Source organism: Barbus barbus (genome assembly GCF_936440315.1).
Source record: "Barbus barbus genome assembly, chromosome: 36".
In the NCBI taxonomy this organism is placed as follows: Eukaryota; Metazoa; Chordata; class Actinopteri; order Cypriniformes; family Cyprinidae; genus Barbus; species Barbus barbus.
Window position 1 is genome coordinate 18,323,911 of NC_136714.1, and position 20,712 is coordinate 18,344,622.

General features: G+C 39.9%; 1 protein-coding gene across 1 annotated transcript in view; it reads right to left on the reverse strand.

Annotated features, from left to right (window-relative positions):
• The window catches only part of LOC306856179 (guanine nucleotide exchange factor VAV2-like), a 249,109-nt gene that overhangs the window by 68,802 nt on the left and 159,595 nt on the right, over positions 1–20,712 (reverse strand). The window contains exon 3 of the mRNA XM_079395263.1: positions 3,544–3,602. Within this exon, the coding sequence (XP_079251389.1) occupies positions 3,544–3,602 (59 nt within the window). The remainder of the gene's footprint in view (positions 1–3,543; positions 3,603–20,712) is intronic.

A 20,712-nucleotide genomic window follows, 5' to 3' on the forward strand; every position in this document is an offset into this window, starting at 1 on the left:
GATTTTCACATAATTGTGAAGTAAATATTCTAGCCTACAAGACTGATTACTCAAAAGTCTTATTCAGGACTATTTAGTGTGGCTTTTATGGCCTTATTTCAGCTACATTTTTTTTTCCCAAAACTTACTAACCACACATTTTTTTTTTCTAAAAAATGCAAACATCCATCTTGGTCACATATTATTGTAGCACAGTTAGTGCTGAATACAAAAAAAATACATGTTGGTCAATAGTATGTTATAAGTAGCTGAAATAAGCACAAATATCAGGGCATGTCAACACATCTCAAGGGCCCCAAAATCATCTCATCTAAAAATAGGTCACGATTATGCCGTTTGCTTGCCTAGCGTTATCATCATTTAATTTTAGGCGGTCGTTAAACAGAAAAAAAAGGAAGAACATACACTCAACATAAACCAGTGCATTGCTTATTTATTTAGACTAGAGATGCACCGATTGACTGGCCCGTGATCGGAATCGGGCGATTTTTCACATGACCGGCCAGGATCGGTGACCGGCCGGCCAGTCTCACGTCTCGCCGATTCCAAGCCAATCCTTTTATTGGCAGGGGCGCAGGCAATGACGTCACAGCCATGCGCACACTCAGTCGCATGTAAACACGTCGTTTCGCGTGAGAATGATTCTAATTTTAATGGCATTCCATGTAAACAGTGACTGATAATGTATTTATGTCGTGCCAGATGAGGCTTGCACAGCCTGAGTGAGCGTGTGAGAGAGACAGCACACACAAAATAACTGAAATGCATGGTTTTTCCTTCTGGAGCATCAGTGAGCGTTCAAACTTTCTGTAATAGTTGCATATGAGTCCCTCAGTTGTCCTCAGTGTGGAAAGATGAATCTAAAAATCATACAGTCATAGTTGGAAAGGGTTCAAATACACAATAATGCTGGAAAACCAAAGAATTTGTGGGACCTGAAGGATTTTTCTGAAGAACAGCAGGCAGTTTAACTGTTCAGGACAAACAAGACACTCATGAACAACTATCACTAAACAAAAACAAAACACAGCTGTGGGTCATTCAGGTAATAACACACACAGGATGTCATCCTTATATATACATATATATATATATATATATATGATGCATTATGGATGCATACACACATACACATTGCATGAAAGATGATGTATATATACACATATGTATATAAAATACATTTAGAAATATTTTACATTTGTTTTATTTTAAAACTTATTTTAAATAACAATAAGTTTGATTTATTTACTATTGTTATCTCCTTTAGTTTTGTATGGTTTTTATTTTATGAACATATATTTTAAACTTTTTAATGCAAATTAAATCCACTAAAAATAAAAATAACTGAATGACAAACAAAAACACAGCAGGAAAAAAAGCATTGTGACATTTGCCCTGTTGAGTTGACTATAGGCGTCTGTTTCACATTTCACACTTACTGTAGGCCAAGCTCTCAAGAACCCAAAACAATACATACATTGGCCTACATCTCTTACATTAGTAAGCTGATTCTGCTATATTTATATATGCTTACTGAAGCATAATTTTTCTTGTCAACTGAGTCAAGTCTCTTGTGTGCTATTTGCATGATGCACAGAGTTCTGGTCTATGCAGACTGTTCCAAATAAGTCACTTATGAAGTTTCATTTCAGTTAGAGAAAGTTAGGTAGTCAAAAGATTGTAGGTTTTGGATAAGAGCTACTGTGTTCCTTTTTCTAAACAAATCACTAGAGCATGAATGAAAGGTGACAATCTGAACATTGATGTTTTAAGTAGAAACCACGTTCTGCCACAAAATAGAGTAAAAGGTACTTGAGCTCATAGAATGTGAAAAACAACAACAAAAAAACATACAATCTGAGCAGAATCTGAAAGAGCAGTGGTTTCGATAAACACCATGCTGAGAAAGGAGAAACCAGAGACCACCTTAACAGGTGCTGCACTACAGAGCGAAAACATGATGAATGACTTACACTTTGCCCTTCCTTGTTCCTGCTACTCAGTAAAAGACCTTATTATAGAAGCGGGACCTCCATATGTAAAAGCAGCGGTTTACATCTAATGGTGTGCGTGACTTAAAACACGCACATTTGCAATTGTAAACACTACATTTGAACAATAAATTCAGAGTAATGTATTTATGTTCCGATCACTGGCTAGAACTCAGAGCTCAGAAGAAAAGCATGTGGTCAAGAGCTGAAAAAAACAGCAATAGTAACAAGATTTTGTGTGTGTGTGTGTGTGTGTGTGTAATGTCACAGTTCCCTTCTCTGAAACGGCACTCTGTGTCTTTTGATGGCTAATTAATTAACAGGCATTGAGAATAACCATTAACCAATCTAGCCGAGAGGTCAAAAGGCAAAACGATCCTACAGAGGCGTCTCTCCCTAAGGTCTTTTATTAATAAAACAATGCAGCCAAACTGTGCAAGAGTAACTATGAAATCCAGTCTTGTGAATATTGATTAGCATTTTGCATGCTGGAATGTGGCTGAATTTTATGCCCCGTCTACAAAAACATCCGCATGCAGCTTTAAACCAAATCCAAAAGGGTGTGCGAGAAATATTCCCAAACAAGACTGAGACATTTCTTGCTTTGTGAGGAAATAAAACAGACAGCATTTTTTATGCATCCTTCATTCTACACCACAAAACTGTAACACACACCACCAACAATAGGCTGAAATAAAAGACTTTTTTCAGAAATATGGGTTACGGCGGCCTAACCACTAAAGAGGCATGCTTTTTCCCCCCTCAAAGCTGAGACACACGCCACAGCATCGATGAAAACAAAGCCGCCTTTCATTGCTTCCTGTATACAGCCAGGAAATTATGCGAACTCCCAAAAACCAGTGCACTTAAAATGGCTTGAACAGAAGACTTGCACAGGGTGCAAATTTGACTTGTACTAGTCACAGCAGATGCGTCTGCCGGCAGGTTCCATCTTCAGATCTTCCCTCTAATTACTTCAGACAACATTTACAATGGAGAATCATTTTATTCTTCCACTTCGAATGACTGAGTCCTGACTTTGACAAATCAACAGACAGTATTTTGGCCATGTCTCTGTGGCAGTGTGCCTGGTGAGGACAGGAAGTGATTTAGGCACCCCTCAGTCGGTTACGCTGAACCGACTAATGGCAGACCTGTCTCGCCTCCGCCCCGCTCTGGCAAAACGCCTAATGGCTTGCTCCATCAGCTCATTACCCTGTTGGATAAGAGGCTTTATTTGCGGAGCGGGGCGAATGGACTGCGCAAATAATGAGACAGGAAGTGATCCCAGTCGCCTGTAAAGGAGGGAGGCAGGTTCCCTCCTAGCTAAAACACCTGAGGGGAGCAACAACCACACACTTCACAGGTTTTGGTCCACAGCTTTCACACATATGCGGCATTCTGTGCCAACTGCTTCTCCCTTCCAGGCCCTCTGAATGGAGCCACATAAAAGGTGCAGCCCGAGAGAGTGCTGTGAAAAGATCCCTCAAGACTCGAGACACAACACGACTGAAAGGAAACACAATCAGCATGTGTGGAGGAAGGCAGTTACCTGATGCCTTTGATCTGTGCAATGCTGTTGTGGGAGATTCTGGACAGCGCAGAGATCACCTGTGAGAACAAGAGAAGGTTTGGGTTAGCCAAAGAAATGTCACTTAAAGCAAATTACAGAAAAATCTACTAGATTTTAACATGTCAAGATCAACATAATCAATATCAATTAGATTTTAACATAAAAAGTCCTTGATTTTCTTATTATTTTTTTCAACTGATTTTATATTATTTATTTTATCAGAAAAAGCTAAATAAAATAACCTGATTAAAACATATTTTGTCATAGCTCCTCCATATTTTTAAATAAAATGAAAATTTTATATAGCAATGAAAAAAAAATATATAAACTTTCAATGTTCAATTTATTTATTTATTTTTGGTTATTTTTAATTCTGTAATTGTGTGGGAGAACAATAACAAAAACTAATTTGCATTAACAGCAATGAAAGACATTAATCAGTACAACAGGATATTTTTTTGGTTTATAGAATAAATTCTGAGACAACTTCACAGTATAAGTATAATGCTTAAGAATTGTAAAAAAAAAAAAATTGATGCCACTGATAATCATATGCAACATTACAGAGTATCTTGTGTTTTTATGATGGGCTTTGGTGGCGCAGGTTGTGTGCACTCACGGATCATGCTACTCCACTAATGGCGATATTAACGGACATTTGGCATGAAACGCTCCAATGAAATCACAGACGTGAAGCGCTTTTCACAGATCTGTGAAAGCCCCTCCTCTCTCCAGCTGCATTAGTACCGGGTAACAGGGTTAAACGTGTGAGGTATTTTCACTGATTTAATGCCAGTCATGAGTCACATGTGAGTAGGCTTATTGGTGGCCCTTCTAGAGGCTTCCAGATGGTGCACTAGAGGGTCTCAAATGTGTATTGCAGAAGCCACACACACACACACACACGCACACAAACAGGAAAGCACATGTGCATATGTAAAAGTGAAGATGGTACCGTGCCGCCTCATTACATGCTCATGGGCGAGTTTTCAGCTCGCCTGCTGCCATGGTGATACTAGTTGTTCCTCAGTCAGAGCAAAACATTTTGTGCAGATGTGTGTGGAGCTTCAAGGTTCTTAATATAGGTAATAGGTAATAGATGAGAAAATATAGCAATAAAAACTACCAATAAATCAGTAACAGGTTTGAACAATTAACTAAAGGTGCCATAGAATGCATTGATACAATATTTTGAATTGTTCTCTGATATCTACATAGAATATCTACGGTCTGTTGTTGGCTTATTTGGAAGCGTCATGAATAATAATGAGCTCTGCTCTGATTGGCTGTTTCACAGTGCGGCTCAATGTTGAGCTCTGCTCTGATTGGCTGTTTCACAGTGCGGCTCATTTCAGTAACTCACAGGAAGGAAATACAGGGAAAATATATATTTCAATACTTTCTCACGCAGTTATATCGTTGGGTAATTATACTGTAAATAAAATGCAGGCATCAGGGAGACTGGGCATTGAAACTGTTTTCAAATGCACAATCTCGTTTTACTTTCAAGATTCATGATCGCATGTACTCTTTTTATATTACGGAGCGACAGTACTTACCACACATTTTACAAGATCAGATGCGTGTCAGTGGTGCTGAGGATCTGTAAATCATTTGCCATCGTCCTCAGTCATCTCTCCTTACTCTGTTTATGTGGTAAGTGAAATCTTATGTACTGTAACAGGCTACAACTAGCAACGAGCTAACCATGTCCCTTTAGTGGCTTGCGTTATTTTATTAGAACGCGTTATTTGCTTTCCGTGCCTTTCTGAATACAGACACCAACCCATCCCTTCCTTTATTTTTGCTGTAGACTGAAACCATTTGGGTTTGACATCAAAAGATGAATATGAGATGAGAGATTAACATTTCAGCTTTTATTTACAGGTATTTTCATCTGCATCTGATACACAACTTAGAAGATAGCACCTTTTGTTTGAACCCACCCATTTCTCATGTTACCAAAAGTATTGGAACATGTGACTGACAGGTGTGTTTTGTTGCCCTGGTGTGTCCTATTCATTATTCATTCAAACAATAAATAGCACTGAATGTCTGCACTCAGTTTCAGATCCGTGCAGACTGCATTTATAGTTAGTTAGACGTGTAACCAACATGAAAACCAGAGAGGTGTCTATGGGTGAAAAACGAGCAATTGTGAAGCTGAGAGAAGATGAAAAATCAATCAAACCGTTGCACAAACATTGGCAATAGCAAGTACAACCATTTGGAATCTCCTGAGGAAGAAAGAAACCACTGGTGTACTAAGTAACACCTCAAACGGGTAGATCAAGGAAAACATATGCAGGATGATGACAGAAACATTGTGACAGCTGTAAAGAAAGACCCTAAAACAACTGTTAGTGACATCAGCAACAACCTCCAGAGGGCAGGAGTGAAGGTATCACAATCTACTGTCCGCAGAAGACTTCATGAACAAAAGTACAGAGGCTACACCAGAAGATGCAAACCACTCATTAGCAAGAAGAATAGGAGACGAGCCTCTACAAATCTGGGACAAGGTTTTATGGACTGATTTTATGGACCAAAGTGATGGAAAGGCTAAAGTTTGGAGAAAGAAAGGATCTGCTCATGATCCCAAACATACAAGCTCATCTGAAACACAGTGTGAGTGTACACAGATGTACATTATAGCACACATTACACAAGTAATGTAATGGCTTGGGCTTTCATCGCTTCTTCTGGGACAGGCTCATTAATCTTCATAAATGATTAGATTAGATTAGATTAGATTCAACTTTATTGTCATTGCACATGTAAGGTACAAGGCAACGAAATGCAGTTAGCATCTAACCAGAAGTGCAATAAGCAGAGGTACAGGATATACAGTGCCTACAATATGTTACATATGTACAGAAATATACAGATAAGGCAGTAGTACTATGGACATAATTTACAAGTTTTTAAATACTATCAGTATGATATACAGATGGGTGATATGCACATACTATACAGATGGGTTGTGCAGTAAATGTATGTACAGTAGTACTATGGACATAATTTACAAGTTTTTAAATACTATCAGTATGATATACAGATGGGTGATATGAACATACTATACAGGTGGGTTGTGCAGTAAATGTATGTACAGTAGTACTATGGACATAATTTACAAGTTTTTAAATACTATCAGTATGATATACAGATGGGTGATATGAACATACTATACAGATGGGTTGTGCAGTAAATGTATGTACACTATGAGCGAAAATAATTACAAATGGATATGAATAAGCTATAAATTAAGATATATAAACACTAGTGCAATGAACATTGAAAGTGCATAGAAATAAAATTTACAGTACATAGTAATCAGTGTAGATTGGTTGTTTTTTTGTTTCGTTTTTTTAATCGATTTAATGATGGGGAGGGGTGAAGAGTTTGTAGTGGTGTGTGAGGGGGGTATCATTGGGCAGAGTTTAGTAGGGAAACAGCTGTAGGGAAAAAGCTGTTCCTGAGTCTGCTTGTCCTTGATCGGAGGCTCCTGAAGCGCCTCCCAGAGGGCAGCAAGTTAAACAGTCTATGGTCAGGGTGAGAGGAGTCCTTAAGAATGCCGCGAGCTCGACGTAAACAGCGTTTTCTCTGGACGTCCTCAATGGCAGGGAGTGGTGTCCCTGTGATGCGTTGGGCGGTTTTCACCACCCTCTGTAGTGCCTTGCGGTCAGCAGCTGAGCAGTTCCCATACCAGACTGTGATGCAGTTGGTCAGGATGCTTTCAATTGCACACCGGTAGAAGTTCCGCTGGATGATTGGAGACAGGTGGTTCTTCTTCAGTGTCCTAAGGAAGAAGAGGCGTTGGTGAGCCTTCTTGACTAGGCTGGATGTGTTGGTGGTCCAGGTCAGGTCCTCCGAGATGTGGGTTCCCAGGAACTTGAAGCTGGAGACACGTTCAACAACCATCCCGTTAATGTGGATGGGGTCATGCGTTCCACTTTTCTTCTTCCTGAAGTCCACAATGAGTTCCTTTGTCTTGCTGGTGTTGAGGAGCAGGCTATTGTCAGCACACCATGCAGCCAGTCTAAAACCTTGATGTAACATGATGGCAGCAGCAAAATTAACTCAGAAGTCTACAGAAATATTTTGTCTGACAATTTACAGAAAGATGCAACCAAACTGATTGGGAGATCCTTCCTCATGCAGCAAGATAATGACCCAAAACATAGTGCCAAAACAACATAGGAGTTCATCAGGGGCAAGAAGTGGAAGGTTTTAGACTGGCCAAGTCAATCTCCACATTTAAACCCTGTAGAGTATGCATTTTACCTGCTAAAGAAGAGACTGAAGGGAGTAACCCCCCAAAACTGAAAGAGGCTGAGGTGAAAGCCTGGAAAAGCACCACAAAAGAAGAATGCAAAAGTTTGGTGATGTCAATGGGTCACAGGCTTGATGCAGTTATTGAAAGCAAAGGATTTGCAACTAAATATTAAGTCTTTTTCACTTTAATCTATGTTAATTCTATCTGTTCCAATACTTTTGGTAACATGAAAAATGGGTGGGTTCAAACAAAAGGTGGTATCTTCTAAGCTGTGTATCAGATCCAGATGAAAATACCTGTAAATAAAAGCTGAAATGCTAATCTCTCATCTCATATACATAATTTGATGTCAAACCCAAATGTTTTCAGTCTACAGCAAAAATAATGGAATTGGCCTCACTGTTCCAATACTTTTGGAGGGCACTGTATATGCAAATGTTGAGGGAGTAACTATTAGTGATCCCGACTGTTACGTCACAGTCAGTGTTATGTTCTGATTCGCCTGTTTTTCAGTGGTCTTTTTTTATTCACAAGATTAACATATGGAGGAAACAATGGTGTTTGAGGCTCACGGTATGTCATTTCCATGTACAGAACTCTTATTATTAAACTATGCCAAGGTAAATACAGTTTTCTATTCTATGGCACCTTTAAAAACTAAATATTTTATACCCCTGCAACCATAAATGACAGTGAGCTTTAGTAAAGGAAGCACAAGCTCTCCAAGAACAAACAGCCAGTCTGCAGTAGCATTTTTCCACTACATATAATGCTAAAATCCTTTATATGTATCAAATGTACCCACACAGAATCTGTGGCTACAAAACTCCACAAACAACTCAGCACATTTCTGCAGAACTGCAATGCCTGTCATTGTCAAAATTATATATTTTTTCCAGCCCTTGAGTGTTTGTTTATGAAAAAATCATGGCTAATTTGATGATGTTTTCAGCTACTAACAAAATTTGTAGTACGAACATCTTGTTCTCAAATCCAATTCACAGAATTTCCCCCCTAAATAAAAGCAAGTGGGCCTGTGTCTATCTGCTCAAATATATAAACAAGGGATATCTCTTATTTCTCACACTCAGGACTGGATTAATGACATAATGAAAGACCATAATGCATTGCATTAGATATTCTATCACCTATTTTTAAGTAGAGCAAGTCCAGGCAGGAGAACAGATAATTGAGGGATCAATACAGCTAAATTAGTCTATGTGTTAGGCTGTTAGGCGTATTGCTCGTGTTCATCTGCTAATGTGTCTAAATATTCATGGAGCTTCAACACAACATCACCTGCGGGGACGATATGTGACTCATCCATCAAAGCTGTGGCTTTTTCTTCTCTGGATTGTGTTTCTAGTATGGCGTTTCATTCTTGTAATCAGTCACTTTCATCGCTCTGTCTCTCATTCTTCATCTCTCCCTTGGGTCAGGTCAACAGCTCTCGCTCTGTTGTCTCATAATATTGATTTTTTCCTCAGCTCAGTGCTTCGGTGTGTATGAGGAGCGTCAGATCAGAGTCAGGACACAACATGCATCAGCTCACCAAACCAGCACAATACTGTCCATACCCACAATAGCAGCCACAGAGAAAGAATCGTAGATTGTTCACTAATGTTATACAGTCGCTTATCTGAGGTGAAGACACGCCAGCATTGCATCTATTTGTGCAGGGTTTACAAACACATGGCAAATACACATGTCCAACATAACAGCATATCGCAGTATGACTTTGAGAGGACAAGAGAGAAGAGACAAGTAAAAAAGAAGGGTGAGATAAGGTGAGTCAAAACTAGAAGAGGTAAAGTAGGAGACAAGAGACAAAGACAAAATAATAGACATGACGAGGTAAGAGATGCGCCTAGACGAGATCAGATGAGACAAGACGGAAAGTAGTAGGAGGAAAAATCGAGGATAGAAGTATTACGAGACAAGAAGAGAAGAGACAGAAGGGAAGAAAAGTTAATACACAAGAGGAAAGAACAGTGAAGACAAGAGACAAGAAAGTAGATGATACAAAAATTAGGTGATATAAGAAATATAAGATGAAGGTGAAGAGTTAGTTGAGGATATGCAAAATAAAAGACGATACGAGAAGTAGATGATTCTGGAGGGCCACTAGGCCACAGTTTAGTTAAACACACCTGAACCAGCAAATCAAGGTTATACTAGAAAGGAACTTCCAGGAGAGTGTATGGAGGCAATTTGGAGTTAAACTCTGCAGGACAGTGGCCCTCCAGGTGAGACCCTTGAGCAAGGCACCGAACCCCCAACTGCTCCCCGGGCGACGCAGCAATGGCTACCCACTGCTCCGGGTGTATGTTCACTACTGTGTGTACACTTGGATGGGTTAAATGCAGAGCACAAATTCCGAGGATGGGTCACCATACTTGGCCACACACCACTTCCCTTTCCCCTAATGAAAATGTCAGTGCTTTATACCGTGCTGCTCTGAATCAACCTTGTGCACAAGTGATTCCAAATAAACCTGATGAGGGAAAACAGCCAAATAAACAAATGTTTAAATGTGATATTCTAGACTAATGTACTCTAAATGAGAGTTTGAGGAAGTCTCTGAGTTTCAGCAGGGAACTGAGAATGGTAGGAGATGTGTGAACAGATGGCAGTGAGTAAGACTGAGTCCTGGCACTCATCTATAATGGACCCACAGCACAGGACACCAACCAGCACAAACTCACACTATTCAAAATAAACTTGGCCACATATACACAAACACCAGATCCACCACCAAAAGTCCCCTGGTTCTCTCTGTTAAGCTACGATATGATACACATTGAGATGTCACAATTCAATATTTTTAAATGACTTTAGATTTTATCTTTGTTTGGTTTCTTAGTTGGTCTGATTTAGGCACGATTTGTTTGTCAGTCTAGTTTGCTAAGAAGTCAGAAACAGGCTTAACCAACATAAAGGACAAACAAACACAATCACCAACACAGCCTTCTGTTTTACATCAGCTGAGGAGTGATGTCATCACTCCATGTGCATGTGCTGCAATATGGGCTATCAGCTGACGTGGTGACATGACGAACATGCTGGCAATAGAGTTTGAGCCGGAGCTGAATCCTCTCAGACGACTCCAGCTGCTGTGTGTTTAGCAGGGATTTTCCACAGTCAACCCTCTTGCACGAGGGAGGGGGACTTGGGGCGTGACCCAAATGTCTATGGCACTGCCCCAAAGACCCACTCCGGCTCCTGAGCATGAAAGGATGACATATGCTTCAGTATGAACACAAAGGAAGATGTGAAATACTTGTGCCTGTACTCAAGAAAAATGGATATCAGTTGTAATTTTCACAAGGAACATGACTACAGTAGCTTCTCTGCCAACAAACAGATCCACTACAGTATCTAATAATATCATAAACTAACCACACTGCCACATCAGTGGGTGGAGTATTCCTTTTCATGCCATGTCTGCCAGAAAATTGACATTTCTGTCCATTACGACATCAGGCACGGAGAAATTCTAGCATCAGAGCTTATTTAGAAAACCTGTTTCTTCTTTAAATGAACTGCAATAATAAATAACAAATAATATAAATGAAAGCATATATGAACTAATATGTCTATGAACTATGTGTGCATTCATATTATAAATATGACTATGTACAGTATGCACACATAAAACTTAAGATTCCTTTATTATAGTTATGTATTGATTTCAATAATTAAGTACACAAATTTAATAAAGTCATATAATCAGATAATCTTTTTTACATGATGTATGTGTAGTATATTATGGGTGCATAACCAGACAAAAGTGGCCCCTCAAATAATGTGGAGCATAAATTCCCATTTGAAAATCATTACACGGCTCTTATCAGATGGAGGGCTCTTGTGGTCTTGGCTTGGCTCCCTGTGTTTACAAATCCACCAAGCAATGGTGCTAGCCAAGCAAAAGGCTATTTACTTAAACCACAGACACTTGTGAACACCCGCCTGTCTCGTACCTGCGTTTCCACTGGGAAAACGCTGCCAAATTACCACAAAGTGAACAGTGATGTTTCTGCGTATGATTTGCTCTCTGAAAAAGGAAGGGAAAGCACACAGAAAGCACAATATATAAAACACAATGAATAGTTTATGCCACGCATACAGGTTTAAAACAGTTTTCTTAAGATCTTAAAGAGAAGACAGAGACTTTTTACGCTCTTTGACTCATCGAATAAGTCCAGAAACACAGACAAAAGGCCTATGCTTTGTTTCGTAAGCTAACAAAGGAAATGAGAGGTGTGTTCTGCCAAGCATACCCTACCATCTCTCGCTCTCAGCGCCAGACGCCACAGTCAAAACCACATGCGATGCTTGTTTATAAAGTGGGTAAATTTTTGGAGCGGTTTAAGCTGATTGGTCCAATGTGAAATGTGACTGACTTTAAACCCACGGAGTTTAATGCTGCAGACAGCTCGTCCTGTTCTGAAAATACAGCATAAGGTAGAACTTCAAACCACATATGTATTTACAGAACAAACACAATGCCGGTAAATTAAATTTGTAGCGTGAAGCGTGCTCTGTCGACATAAGGTGACACCATCTTTGCAGTGTCAAGATGTTTATACAGTGTTTATGTGCAACGCCAAGGTCGTGTGTTTGACCTTAAATGCAATGTAGATAAAAGCATGTGCCAAATGCTTAAATGTTGTTTAAATATATAATATCCTTAACCCTTCACACAAGCAATATCAGTAGTGATGGGTGTCTTACAAAACAAAAAGAAAGATACAATTCAACACAATGTTGCCTTGGAACCACTGTTATCATTTTCAACTGATGCAAAATATAGGTTAAGGTCATGATGGGTTTAGTGAAAAGCACAAGGTCAGAGAAATGTTCAGCTGTAAAAGATCACTGAGAGTGTGTCTGTTATGACAACAATGGATTGTGTAAGACAGAGTGAAGGATGGATTTCACTCTTGGAATCCAAGGAATCCGAGAACACAAAGGGATTAGGAGACAATGATATGAGTTTATTGTCCTTTCACTCCCTAGAAACTGTCTCCATGCTGCCTCCTCTCTCTCTACCTCCTCTTAGTTTGTAGGGTGAAGGGTGTGTCTTTTGAGAGCACCGTGTTGTTGAAGTTAAAACTAATTCCTCCACATTCGGTTTTATCAGCATGGCACCTGCAGGAACACACATCAGGGGATGCTGGGTAGATTGAGGCAGCCATTGGGCAAGCTCTCACGCCTGAGCGTGCACGAGTGGATGGGATTAGTTTGGGTTTAATCTGAGTGTCCAAAGGTGGGTGAGCAGGGCCAGGGCAGGAGCTCTGCACTGGAGGAGATAAAGGCGAGCTGGGGAAGAATAAATGGCCGGATGTTCACTCTGACTCTGTCCTCCAGACCGTCCCAGGACATCGACTGTTGTGTCTGGCGAGGATGCGCAGACCCTCTTCCCTAAATCGAACCCAGGCCTCTCTTTATAGCGAGCCAAAGCAAACGCAGAGCATTAGAGAAGCAGCGTTGCTTCATCCATCTCAGTCAGATGGAGAGCACTGATACCCGCTTTCTGTAAAGTAGATGGATTTATTCCATATCCAATCTCACAGTCACGGGGTCAGAGCGCTCTAATGTGGCAGGTCAGCCATGCAGAGCTTCTCTATCACGTTCAAACAAGGGCTACAGCGGTCAAGTACAGAGTGGCTACTTAAGCTAAGCACCCACGGGTCGAGGCATTGAAAATCCATTAAATTAAACCACAGCTCTATGTATGTATCTTGTATTCATCAAAATTATACCACAAGAGATCATCATGTCTGTTAGTAAGATGAGTGTGGTTGTGAATACTAATAAAACTACTTTATTTTGATGTCTACTGTAACAATGAACAAAAGACATTTGTGACCCTGGACCAAATATCTTGGCCAAATATTGTCCGATCCTAACAAACCATACATCAATGGAAAGCTTATTTATTCTGCTTTCAGATGATGTTTAAACCTCAACTTCGAAAAATTGACCCTTATAACTGGTTTTGTGGTCCAGGGTCACATTTATTTAAAATGCCAAATATACACACACACATATATATATGTGTGTGTGTGTGTGTGTGTGTATATATGTGTGTTTATGTATATATTAGTGCTGTCAATCGATTACATTTTCTTTTTACTAATTAATCGAACATTTTTTCTGAAATTTATCGCAATTAATACCACCTAACATTAAAGTTTTTAAATATACTTTTATATTGCAATAATTTTCTATCTTCAAATTAATCTACAAACAACATATTTTTAATATTTGTTTAATGGCATGTTTTTATGACTGATACCAAGTGATACTGAATTTCCTATATAAAAAAAAAATCCCCTAATATTTAACCACTGACTATAGCCATTATAATTAAGAGCTATCAATTTTAACATTTATTAGACTTTAAAATAACTTCTAATTTAAGTGAACTTAAAACAATCTTCACATAACCCATTATTATAAATGTCATATTTAGCTACCTGTGACCCTCAGCAGAAATATACAGCAATTGAATAAAGTTATCAAACACTAAATTCTAAAATAAATACAGAAAAAAGTTACAGCTATATAAAAGTTATTGATTTCCTCTTTTTCCTTTTATTCTTGATGAACAGACATCACCGCAGCTGGTTATTAGGTTGTTTTGGCTGCTATTTCTTTAAGAGATGTCACTGCTGAACATTACGCGGATCTGACACGCATCGTGTTTTCTCTCAAATCACTTTACCTTTTCTGACCCATTTCAGGTCGGACCCATTTCAGTCTCTACTAATGAGCTGACGAGTTGAATCGAGTGTGTTAGATGAGGGAGACAGTGCTGGGCTGCTCCAGGACAGTTCTGAAAACCATTTCAGAGACATGTTCTTAATGTAACTCACATTTAACATATTACATGCACGCACAGTTTTAAGGCAGCTTTAATCGCCTTTTTGGTAACTTCATGCCTTAACAGACCACAACATTGCATGCTCGTAGCTTATTTCGCGCTTTGATATGAATTGATACAGGCTACAGTGCGCACCAGTTACCACGCTGTTTGACTCACGCCTGCCGCTGAAGTGAACCTGGAGCATCTGAAACGTCTCTGGTTTGATGTGCTCGTAAAGACGTTCTGGATCATGTGACTTTGCCATCACAGGAATAAGTGACATTTTAAGACGTATTAAAATAACAGTTATTTTAAATTGCAATACTATTTCACAAGATTATTGTGTTTAGAATCAGAATCAGAATGAGCTTTATTGGCCAGGTATGTTTACACATACGAGGAATTTGTTATAGTGACAGAAGCTCCACGTTGCAACAGAAAGACAGCAACAGGACAGGACACAGATAATAAAAGAATAATATACAAATATACAAATAGGCAATGTACCAAATAGCAAAAACACAATATATAATATATTTATTATATATAATACAATTATGTGTGTACAGGTCTGATATGTGCACATTTGAAATGAAAAAATAAGTATGTGTGGTGAATAAATAATGTATAATAGAGTTGTGTGTTCCACGTTTAGTGTCAAGTGTACATGAGATGGATTGCCTGAGGGAAGAAACTGTTTCTGTGTCTGGTCGTTCTGGTTCTCAGAGCTCTGTAGCGCTGACCAGACGGTAACATTTCAAAGAGGGAGTGTGCTGGATGTGAGGGGAGTTATTTTGCAGTTCTTGAGTACAGTTCTTGAAGACTGGGGAGGGTTGTACCAATGATTCGCTCAGAAGTCTGGACTACCCTCCGTAGTCTTCTAAGGTCAGATTTGGTAGCTGAGCTGAACCAGACAGTTATTGAAGTGCAGAGGACGGATTCAATGATGGCGGAGTAGAACTGTTTCAGCAAGTCCTGTGGCAGGTTGAACTTCCTCAGCTGGCGAAGGAAGTACAAACTCTGCTGGGACTTTTTCAAAATGGACTCAATGTGATTATCCCACTTCAGGTCCTGAGAAATTATGGTGCCCAGGAATCTGAATGACTCCACTGCAGTCACAGTGCTGTTCATGATGGTGAGTGGGGGGAGAGAAGGGGGGTTTCTCCTGAAGTCCACGATCAACTCCACAGTTTTGAGCTCCAGGTTGTTAAGACTGCACCAGACAGCCAGCTCTTAAACCTCCTGTTTGTAAGCAGACTCGCCACCATCCTGGATGAGGCTCATCAGTGTGGTGTCGTCTGCAAACTTAAGGAGGGTCTTTAGATGTGTAGTCGTTGGTGTAGAGGGAGAAGAGCAGTGGGGAGAGAACGCAGCCCTGAGGAGCTCCAGTGCTGATGGTGCGGGTGCTGGATGAGAATTTTCCCAGCCTCACTAATTGCTGCCTGTCAGTCAGGAAGCTGGGGATCCACTGACAGACGGAGGTGGGAACGGAGAGCTGTGTCAGTTTATTCTGAAGGGTGTCCAGGATGATGGTGTTAAAAGTGGAGCTGAAGTCTACGAACAGGATCCTCACATAAGTCCCTGGTCTGTCCAGATGCTGCATGATGAAGTGCAGTCCCATGTTGACTGCATCATCCACAGACCTGTTTGCTCTGTAGGCAAACTGCAGGGGGTCCAGCAAGGGTCCAGTGGAGGCCTTCAGATAAGCCAAAACCAGTCTTTCAAATGATTTCATGGCCACAGACGTTAGAGCCACAGGTCTGTAGTCATTAAGTCCAGTAATTTTGGGTTTCTTTGGGATGGGGATGATTGTGGAGCGTTTGAAACATGAGGGGACTTCACACAGCTCCAGTGATCTGTTGAAGATCTGTGTGAAGATGGGGGCCAGCTGGTCAGCACAGGTTTTTAGGCAGGCTGGTGACACACCGTCTGGGCCAGGAGCTTTCATTCTTTTGTTCTTTTGAAGACCTGGCGCACGTCATCTTCACTGATCTGAATTGCAGGTGTGGGGGAGAGGGGGCTTGCTGGAGGTGTGAATGGTTGTGTGGAGAGGTGTTCAGGGCGGGTGTGTTTTTTTCAAACCTGCAGTAGAACTCATTCAGGTCGTATACCAGTTGTTGATTCTCCAAAGTGTTGGGGGATGGTGTCTTGTAACTGGTGATATCTTTCATACCTTTCCACACTGAAGCAGAATCACTGGAAGAGAATTTGTTCCTTAGCTTGCCAGAATAATTCCTCTTTGCCACTCTGATCTCCTTTTCCAGTGTGTATTTGGCCTGTTTATACAAGACTTTATCCCCCTTTCTGTAAGCATCTTCTTTGGCCTGACGGAGCTGTCTGAGTTTTGCTGTGAACCATGGTTTATCGTTGTTGTAAGTTAGATGAGTCTTGGTAGGAATGCACATATCCTCACAGAAACTGATATAAGATGTTACAGTCTCTGTGAGCTCGTCCAGATCGGTGGCAACAACAGTTTAGTGTATTTTGACCAAATAAATGCAGCCTTTGTGAGCAACTACTGACTTGCAGAAAATTCAGACCTGCTCTTGCTGCGAGTAGAGACCTTCTCTGTTAGCTAAAGGGAAGAACAGTGAGAGAGGAAAAAGGACAGAGGATAAACATAATGAATGATCTTATTCTGATCCTGTTGCTCTCTCTGTTACAGTACAGGAGTGTCTGTGGGAGTCAAATGAAGGCCCGCAGGAGGTCTCTCCAGTGGCAGTTGATGTGACAGCAGGACAACGGCCTTCCACTTGGAGCACTGGCCTAATTGGCGACACCGCTGTGTGTCGCCACGACATCTATGATGGACACCTGAGGGCAGAGTCACGTGAAACTGCTGCTGCAAATTTTGCCAATAAGGTCATCGGATGCAGAGGCCACAATAGAAGATTTTCCCCCACTGAGATGAAATATCTTTTTCAGGCCACCGAAATCCAAAATCTGTTTATATACAAGGATGCACAATACTGCACAATATTGGAAATAATGGTATTTTTAGTTATTGCATCAGTATATAGATCGTTTACTTTTTTGTATTATCGCCCATAACATTTGGGATTGCCTGAAATATAATCATAAAAATAATTATCAGCTGTCTAACCTGGTCCATCTATGGAAAGTAAAAAAAGGTGCTTGTAACTTTGTTTCTTGTATTTATGACTTCATATCTAACAACTACACCTTTATACACTATCTCATAATGCAACAGTGTTAGTATGTATCACACTGCATATGAAATATAATACACATTTCACAGCACACGATACAATAAAAATAGTATTAGAGTCTAAAAAAGGGATTCTTCAGCATAACGGTCTAAAATAAAGTTAATTTGCTTAGGGATGAAATTAACTTTGAGCCTTTGAGGATTTGAGAAAGAACTGTATTATGATAACAACTTCCCAGCATGCACTTTTACAAAAGTGGAGAAATGCCACGGTGGACAAGAATAAAGAGGTTTCTTTGACAGAAAAAACACAAAGGAGGAGGATAAAAATGTGGGTCTGAAAAACAAGTTTGAGAGCGTGGTGTAAAAGAGCCAGTCTCAACTGCCAAACCAGATCTTTTACCACTGGGTGCTGAATTTGGTGCCTTGGGGCTTATAAAAGAAATGTATGTAGTATTTCTACACAATTGACAGATTTGAAAATTCTCACACACATACAAAGTAGTGCTGTACCAATCCAATTTAAAGTAGCTTATTAGAGAATGCCAATACAGCTCTCTGTCGTTTAAACTACTAATTTAGAAATTTGCCATGAGCATTGTAAAGATGTTCAAAACATAATGCCATTGAGAACCCTAATGATGATGGTGATTAAACAAAGAATCGACATTAGTAGTTTCTCATCAAAGCTGACACTCAATCCTGACAGAGAGAGATAGTCGTGTTACTCACTGACAGATATATCCACTCTCCTCTCTGATCTTCAGTACACAGGGAAGGGGGTGTATGAAAACGAGCATGTGGGGGGTATGTGTGACGAAGGTGGTGGAAAGGATTGTGACAAGATTGTCAGGCTGCATTATTCTCTCGCAGCTGGGGGGAGTCAAAATAACAAGGTGGGTTTGAAGCCCGGGGGGAAAACAAAAAATATATAAAAAAAGATTTGGAATCACCCCAATGAGACATTGTCCCGTAACTCGCTCAGATGTGACTGAAGAAAGAGGTGCTGCCAACCTCTCCAGGAACGAGATCAAAAGCACAGGCTTACGTCTTCATTAAAAAGAGCCCGACTTCACAGAGATGTTTCACTGTGACAGTTTTCAACAGGTCATGACCTCTTCTGCAGAGTTCACCAAATTCATACACTGGTTTCTGTCTGTGGAGTGAGCAAACCACTCATTAATGAAAGTGAACACTAGACTAATATGCTGACTATGAATATAACAAAAAGGAAAACTAAATAAATAAAGCACTAACAACAAAAATTATTTTAAATGCTACAAGTAAATGTAGGAGTCACAACATGACAATACCGTTTGAGGCAATCTGAAGGTGCTATATTACATGACACCCTCCAAAAACTCTTGGGGGGAGATGTCATGTCAAATTGGGCTGGTGACTTCTTCAGCGGTTAATCTTTGGAGATAGCCAGACACATCACAGGGTGTTAGCATACTTCCCAGGCAACAGACACACCCTGATGTGGGGCGAGATGGCATTTCCCTGCTTTTTTTGTTTGTTTGAAAGTACAAATTCAGGCTTGCATGCCATGATGGTTTCTCCCGCAGGCAGGATTACCACCTCAAATCGACACACCAACTGCTGAATAATGCTAATGAGAGCGAGAATCAAAGTTTGGTGGCTGAGGCGTAGATGTTAATAATTCTCTCTTATGACAAGTGCAAATAGGCTTCTCGTTGCTTAGATGTGTCAATCAACCATTCCATACAAATAACATTCTCTGTCACGATCATTGCTGTAGAAGGTACAAGCCATCTAATGGATTTGTCTGCACATTTGTTTCTGGGTGGTGAAATGTGAAATTTGTACAATTAATTTCAGTGGTTTAGAACAGTTACAAAGCATGAATAATGTGTGGAGAAACCCTGTTTCTTGGACTAAAGTATGACACACACAAATGTTGGTTCTGAAAAGTAAAAGGTTTCAAATAAAAATTTTATTCACATTTTGAGTCCGTAAGATAAAATATATATATAAGGTAAAATAAAAAGTACTAATATATATATATTAGTACTTTTATTTAGCAAGGAATTATTAAATTAATCAAACATGGCTATAAATATATTTGTAAGTGATGGCTGCTGAAAATTCAGCTTCGACATCAGAAATAAATAGAATTTTAAAATATAGAAAACAGTTATTTTCAATAATGTAATACTGTAATAATATTCCACAATATAGTTGTTTTTACTGTATTTTTGATTAAACAAATGCAGCTTTGGTTCAGCATTAGACTTCTTTCAAAAACATTAAAGTCTTACCGACCCCAAATATTTAAGTTGCATCTTGATATATAAAGTTGCAAATAATAAAATCACATTTTCAAGATAAAAAGACAAAAAGCCACCTATTTTAACTTTGTAGTGAAAATGGGCTTACATAGCTTGTAGTCCAGAGAAAAGACAAAAAGACTATGAAACAGAGCGTCTGTAAATCAATCTCAGCTTCTTTGAAGTCAATCACTGAACGAGGAAGTGGTGGAGAAAGAGTTTATCAAAAGGGTTTGAGCTCCACATTCAGTCAATCATGGATCTCAGATCAGGGTCATAAATCTCCTGTACTCATCTCTTCAGCCTGTCACCAGAGTCTGCTAGAGCCTCTCTCTCTCTCTCACACACACGCACACACAGACACAGACTCAGACACACACACACAGTCGCTTATTCACTTCAGAGTCCCTGATGAATGAGCCCCCTGGCTAGGAACATGTCCAGACGGACCATCCAAGAAAGCACCCAGTGCATGTGGAGTCTATTCTATCTGTGGATACAGTAGTGTATCCATCCTGGTATTTTGTAATGGAGATCATGT